This window comes from Nicotiana attenuata, unplaced genomic scaffold, assembly GCF_001879085.1.
Source record: "Nicotiana attenuata strain UT unplaced genomic scaffold, NIATTr2, whole genome shotgun sequence".
NCBI lineage: Eukaryota > Viridiplantae > Streptophyta > Magnoliopsida > Solanales > Solanaceae > Nicotiana > Nicotiana attenuata.
In genome coordinates, this window is record NW_017671610.1 from 183,985 (window position 1) to 191,491 (window position 7,507).

Below are 7,507 nucleotides of genomic sequence, written 5' to 3' on the forward strand. Positions count from 1 at the left end.
TGAATTATTTTGAAATATTTTTCTACTTAGACTAATGAAATATTATTCATAAAAACATTAAATAAAATGTTTATAACTAATGTGAAAACATTGCAAATTACCTGATACAAATATATGTTAAAACACACACGTAATGCTAGAATTATTATCAACACGACAACTCGGGGCGAAGCTATGTTGGCCTAAGGGCGGTCAACTAACCATCTTTCACCGAAAAATTATACTACGTATAAGGTAAAATAGTATTTGTTATTGATTAAAAATAGACTTTGAACACCCTTGCATAGCCCATTGGCAAAGGGTGTTCAAAATTTGAACACCCTTATTGAATTTTCTGGCTTCGTCACTGACGACAACCTATTGTTGGAGGGGTTAGTTTGGTAAAATCCAAAACAAATTTGTTAGGTCCCATGCAAACGTACGTTATAAATATTTCAAGACAACAACTAGCTGTTGCTTAGCAATGGAGAAGAGACAACCACCACCATCGCCAGCAGTAAATTGCCGGAAAATAGACGTCCAGAGAGGCGGCAGCAGCACGAGACACCCGGTTTATCGCGGTGTTCGGAGGCGGCGATGGGGAAAATGGGTGTCCGAAATTCGTGAACCAAGAAAAAAATCACGCATTTGGTTAGGTTCTTTTTCTTCACCTGAAATGGCCGCTAGAGCATACGACGTCGCTGCATATTGTCTCAAGGGATGTAACGCACAGCTTAATTTCCCCGATGAAATAGAGCGATTACCGCGGCCGATTACTTCAACTGCTAGAGATATTCAAGCAGCAGCAGCAATGGCAGCAAATAATGCAAAAATTGTGAAGAAAAAGAATCAAGAAAATTGTGGTAGTGATGATTTTTGGGAAGAAATTGAGCTTCCAGAGTTGAAGGATGGAAATGATTATAATCTTTACTCTGAGGTATGGCAATGGAGTTTTTGTAATTATGGGATGTTTCCTAGTGATAATAGTACCTTCATTAATGACGATGGAGTTGTGTAACTAATCTACTCTATCCATTCACTTTTACTTGTCACATTTCGTTTTTCGATAGTTAATTTGACTAATTTTTGAAGCTAAAATGCATTGGATTCTAATAATATTTTAAAACTAAAATTTAGATATTCGAAAACTATATGAAAAGTACTATAATTTGTTATTTTTCTTATACCAAAATAGTGAAAAAATACATGTTAAAACTTCGGTCAAAACTTATGTAGTTTGACTTTCGAAAGATGAAACGTGACAAGTAAAAATGAAAGGATCGGAGGGAGTACAAGTCAGTTATTTTTGTAAAATTTTCAGTCAATATAGTATGCATTAGGATTTAAGTTATCGTCGCTCTGATCACTTTTAATTGTTCACTTTTGACTTTACACTTTCTTTAAGAAAAAATAAATAAAGTATATATTTTACAATCAAAAATCTTAGGAAATGATTTTGGGAATGAGTAGTATAATAAGGGTAAAACGGGAAAAAATGATTGTATTTCTCTTGATTTTGTATAGTGGACAAGTAAAAGTAAAATTATATTTTTAATAAAATCTATAATATATTAAAAGCACGAAGGCGCTTAGCGAAATGTCGTTCGCCTTTTTTACCCCTTTAAAATAGAATTCACACTAGACAAAATAGTCACATAATTATTTCATAATATTTAACACTTTGAAATCAATTAAAACATTGTTCATTAGAATTTTCCTTATTTTATTTGTCACGTTAGAAGTCCTAATAATTAGGACAAAAAAATCAAATAAGATTTACTTTCTATAAATTATTTACCTTTTAAATTAATGAGCTTTATTTTACCATAGTTCTGAATTGAGAATATTGCTTCTCTATAAGTATTTGTTCATTTTTTTAATTTGATATTAAATCTTACCCAATAACAACAAAAAATATTTAAAAAGTACAAAAGTATAGAAAACAAGTTTCTTTTCTTATAAGAACAACGACGAAAATATTGTGTAATTTTTGTCTTCTTACCAATTTTTGCCTCTTTATTTCCCTTTCAAACGAAATTAATTGATATTCTTAAAATTAATGGGTAAGTTTTCATTTAACAACTAAATATATTTATTTCATTTGATTTAAATGATAAAATTTCAGCCTAAACGTTGACAAATTTATCTGCAAAAGAAGAAATATATAGTTAAAATAAATAGTCGGTGCATCTAAAAGATATATAAAAAGAAACATTAAGTAGTTTGACAAAAAATAATGGAGCTTTAAGCAAGTATATTTACATATTTTTTTCTCCCAAAAAAATACACAATTGAAACAAATAGTTATCGCATGTAAAGGAAAAATAAAAATAAAGTATACAATTGCAACTTCATTATTTTGGTTGTACATATTTTATTAGGCAAAAAAATAATGGAGCTCCAACCAACTTCTTTTTACTAATTTAACACGATAATAAGAATATACAATGGAAATAAATTGGCATTTGTCTAAGGAAAAATAACAAAAAATACACTGTTGGTACTCCATTATTTTGGATAAAACTTTTTTTATTTGGCTCAAATGATGGAGTTTCAGTTAAGATTTATTACAAATTTGACCCCAAAAAAGCAATACACATTTGAATCTTAGCCATTGTTTCGAAATAAAAAAATTTAAAAATGTAAAATTAAATGGGGATAAAATATGCATTGTATATTAAGAAAAAGCAAGAGGAAATATATAATTCATACTGATCACGCCCAACTATGCCTTATAAAAAGGACTCTGCGGACGTTGCAAATATAACCCGAGTATTACGCCCAGGGTCGAATCCACAGAGAGTTAACCTATCAACCACTATCTTCAGACCCACTAATTCTTCAGAACCAGCTTCCCAAATATTCAAATCTCAGTTGAGTGTTCTTTGACAACTAGCTTGCAAGTAACTAAATAGCTGTAAACTAAACTAATAAGGTTGTAAACAATTATGACGAAAAGATAAGGCAATGATTTCCCCTATTGATGGAATCCCTTCTGTTTATGCTCATACAAATTTACCAACACAACTCTATCAATCATGAACGCTAATCTTACCGTAAATCTCTCCCGAGTAATCACAATAATTTACTATTGCACTCTCCCGAGATACACTAGCTTACTTTATTTAGCACGATTCACTTTAGATTACACCCAAGGCTTCGTTATCCCTAATCCCGCCTTTAAACCCGCAATTATAGATTCCTCTAATAATCTAGGAGTGGTGTTGTTCAACAATACCCTAAATATGCACTCTTTTCCAAGTTATGCACACTAAATAGGCACAGCTAATTGAGGATCCTGTCAATTAACTACAACAAACACGAAGTTGAACAAATAGAGATTAAACTAGCAATTTGTATTCACATAAACAAGAAGTTCATCACCCAATAGGTTCCATCAAAACCTTAGACAAGGAATTTAGCTACTCATGGCTATGGGAAAATAAACTAAGATTAAATTCATCATAAAAATCAAAAGAAAAGAAGAAAGATGGTTGGAGTATTCTCTCACAATGGTTTTCCTTGCTAAGAAACCTTAAAAATCAATACATGCCTCTCTTGGGCGAAGTCTAATGTTTTAAATAGGGTTTAGGTCTAAAAATCCCGTGTTTTACACTTTGGTCCCTGAAGTTTTCGGCTTCCGCCACGGTTCTGCCGCGGTCGCGGTCAGACCGCGGCCAAAAGCCTTCTCTGATTCTGAAATCATCCGCAGCTGTCTTCCACCGCGGTTCTACCGCGGTCGCGGTGGAACCGCGGTAAAACCAGTGCTCTGAATCTTCGGCCTGTTTTGCATGGTTCACTTGGGAAATTTCACAGTTGGCCTCTTTTTCATCAATTTTGACTCCAAAACTGCTCCTTAGCCTTCCTTATACATATATCACCTGCAAATCATAAAAAGCACTAATAAGAGCATTTTGTTATCACTTTTAGCATTAAAACTCCACAAGAAGGTGATTATTTAAGGCGTGATTATTGTCAAATTCACCTATTATCACATACCAATAAGTATTGTATATGACTATGTGATAATTGACGAAAGAAAGCCAATTACAAAACGAATGAATAGCAAATTAATAAAAACATAAGAATTGAATCCAATACATTTGCAATAGCATTTTTTTATCTGTTGAAAATAATTATTATTGTATTTCTTATTGGTTAAGGAAATAAAACAATTATGTTTTGGTCTGTGAGAAAAAAAATTGTCTTTTATCAGTTGTTTTGAATGAGATGATTAAGGACTTATAAGTGGAGAGTTAGCTAAATAAGATCAACAATCATCATTTTTAGAAACTTACACTTTTGTTAACATTTATTTTAAACTCAAAAAATAATTTTAATATAATATTTATTTAATTTTTCAAAGTTTTATATTTATTGAGATAAAATACACGCGCAATGCGCGTACTTTAAGACTAGTGGACAAGTAAAAGTGGATGGAGAGAGTATACACTAATAGAATAAAGAGTACTTTTCATACTATCATATGTCATTTAATCGGCTACAACGAGTTGTTATCCTATTTTTCAAGTTACGAGATTAGATTTGCTACGGAAAGTTGCCTATTATTATATTTACCTTGTTATTTTGAGGAGTAGACTTTACTTTGTTGACTTATTTTCAAGAAAAGAAAAAAAAAAAAAAAAAAAAAAAAAGAGCCAATGGTAACATGCACACCATCAGAACAGTAGATTACTGCCTCGTAAGTAAATTACTACCAAAATTTAATGTCCGCTGCAATTAAAATACTGTACAGAGGATTGATATGGCTAATTAGAATGATTTTTGTGAAATTGAGACAAAATTGATTGGTTTTTGTGCAAATAATGTGAAAGAACCTAGCTTTTAAAGTTGATTCTCATGGAGAAGGTGAATTGTTGATGCAGGACGTTGAAAATAGGGAATAAGAAGTGTTGTCTTCAGCCACTGAAAGAACCTAGCTTTGTTTACTCATTATGCTTTGAATTTGGTAGTAATTCATAAGTTTTATGTTAGAACCGTTTAGCTAAAATATTTCTTGACTTCCACATCAATTCCATTTCCATAATTCATGGTCTCACAGTAATCTCAAACTAGTTTTAGGAAAAATAATTCATGAACACCGTAGCCTGCTTTATGCGCGATTAATAAATCATCTTGACCATGGGTACGGTTCTCGTGGCATGGTCACAATACATAAATCCCAACTTAAGTGCGCGTTTCACGCGACTTGACCTCAACTTCAAATAATAATAAATAAATATATTATAAATTGCGGATGAGTTTCACGTGGCGCTATTCGCAATATGTGCAAACGAGCGCGCGACATCGCGACTTGTTCAAATAATTTTCATAAGTATTAAAAGCGTTTAAGTAAATACTAAAGGCAGTTTAAAAGGTAAAAATGCACATTAGGTTTGGAATATGTATTAAATCAGATAATTAGGTAAATTATTAATTGTTAAGCGACCGTGCTAAAACCACGGAATTCGGGAGTGCCTCACACCTTCTCCCGGGTTAACAGAATTCCTATCCGGTCTTCTGGTTTTCGCAGACTTTAAACAGAGTCAAATTTCCTCGATTTGGGATTTAAAATAAACCGGTGACTTGGGACACCATAAATTATCCTAAGTAGCGACTTTGAATCAATAAATAATCTCATTTCAAATAATATCGCTTAAATTGGAAAAACTCCCTATTGCCCTCGGGAAAAAGGAGGTGTGACACGTAAAAATAAAAAGGGAGGCACGTAAAACCAAACTATATATCGTCCGAAACTTGACGATACGGATGAAATTAGCCAGCCGACTTAGAGCCCGTTCGGCTTAGCTGATTTAGAGTAGCTAATAAGCATTAGGTGCTGAAAAGCACTTTTAAGTGCTGAAACTGATTTAAAAAATAAGTAGTTACGTGTTTGGATAAAAGTGCTGAAATTAATAATATGCAGCTGAAGAACTGGGTATACGAAGAGTTTTGTTTTAAAAATAATTATTTTAGGGATAGAATAGTAAATATTTTGGACAAACTTAAAGTGCTTATAAGCTGAAATTTGATAAGTTGGGGGAGACCAACTTATAGCTTTTGGCTTATTTTTGTCTTATAGGCACTTAACTTATAAGCACTTTTTAATTTTACCAAACACGTAGATAAGCCAAAAAGTGTTTATAAGCCAGTTTGACCGGCTTATAAGCTTAGCCAAACACCCTCTTAAATTTGCATAACCCTAGAGGAATGGAAGAAGAGGGTTTGAGAGAGAGGGGGTCGCCAGTTGTTGTCTATCTCCACGGGCTTGATAATGAGTTTGATTGGTGGTATTGCATCGACGTGCCGCTGACAAAGGATCCGTTGTTGACAAAGGATGATGATAATTCAGGCCAACCGATAATCCTCCCTATGAAAAAGATTTCTCCGGTTGCGAAGCTCAATCCGGTTATTTATGGAAGTGCAGGAAATTGGGCCGTTATTGGTGACGACATCTACTATGCTGGTGGATCCTTGTGTGTTGGTCTTTCTGGGTCTATCCCTAATGAAAAATTGGTTAAGCATAGCATGACACAATCTGATCCTGCCGTTTGGAAGTACCTGTACATGTATGCATATGATGTTTGTGTTAAAAGATGGTTTCAATCACCATGTCTTATAGATCAATTTCCCTCACTGTCTTCTCACGGTCACCCTCCACCATCCCCCATTTTGGTTGGCCTCCCGCAAGATGGGAAATTCGTGGTGTTTCTTCCTGAAGAGCCTGAGCCTGGATTAATGATGATGGCCTGCCTCAAAGTGGAGAGAAGCCTACAATCTATATAAGTGTTGGTGGAGTTAGTTCAGCCTTTATCCTTGGATGAAACAGATTTTTTGCCCTTTGAGGGGAAGGCAATGTGAGTACTCTTTGTTCATTTTTGTTTGCTAGAATTATTGTCTCCAAGTTTATTGTTTCTTCCTTTGTACTCATGATTTCCGGTAAGAAACCTAAGTCCTTTTATGTTATGGTGTGTGTGAGCACGTGATTTTTACCCTAAGTAATAATTCCCAAAATTTCAAACAAAACAATTTCTTTAGTATTTTATAATTTTTTGTGAATTTTGTGGCATTTTTTGGTAATTGTTGCATTTTTATTTGTGCATTTTAATTCATATGAAAATACAAAAATATGCATTTTGCATTTAGGATTTAATTTCATATTTTAGTATTAGTTTGTTTTAGAACAAAATGTTAAGAAAATAACAAAAAAGGTCCATTTTGCATATTTTGGTATTAGTTTGCATTTCTCTTTAGGAATTAATTAGGAAATATAATTGTTAAAGTCAATTTGTTTTAGTTTTGTTTTAGCATTTTTATAAAATCAGAAAATAAATAAATACAAAAATACAAAATAAAATACAAAAGCAAAATAAAGAAAATACAAAGAAAACAAATTGGTCTCAATAAAATGCCCAGATTGGGCCAAAAATGGTTTAGCCCACCCCAAAAACCCCTCAAGACCGGACCAAACCACTGGCCCAAACGCCCTGCCCGGTCCAATTGCCCCATACTCAAAACGACGTCGTTT

General features: G+C 33.2%; 2 protein-coding genes across 2 annotated transcripts in view; both read left to right on the top strand.

Moving 5' to 3' along the window:
• Window positions 1–463: 463 nt before the first annotated feature.
• LOC109209276 (ethylene-responsive transcription factor ERF023-like) lies at window positions 464–1,081 on the top strand. The gene has a single exon (XM_019372519.1). It carries the CDS (start codon window positions 464–466, stop codon window positions 995–997), a length of 534 nt encoding a protein of 177 aa, XP_019228064.1. The 3' UTR covers window positions 998–1,081.
• A 5,056-nt stretch (window positions 1,082–6,137) lies between these two features.
• LOC109209277 overlaps window positions 6,138–7,507 on the top strand; it is a 6,909-nt gene continuing 5,539 nt past the window's right edge. The window contains exon 1 of the mRNA XM_019372520.1: window positions 6,138–6,836. Within this exon, the coding sequence (XP_019228065.1) occupies window positions 6,190–6,765 (576 nt within the window). The 5' untranslated portion in view covers window positions 6,138–6,189 and the 3' untranslated portion in view covers window positions 6,766–6,836. The remainder of the gene's footprint in view (window positions 6,837–7,507) is intronic.

Coding starts and splice junctions, on each gene's coding strand:
- LOC109209276 (XM_019372519.1), top strand. CDS start 464: ATGGAGAAGAGACAACCACCACCATCGCCAGCAGTAAATTGCCGGAAA.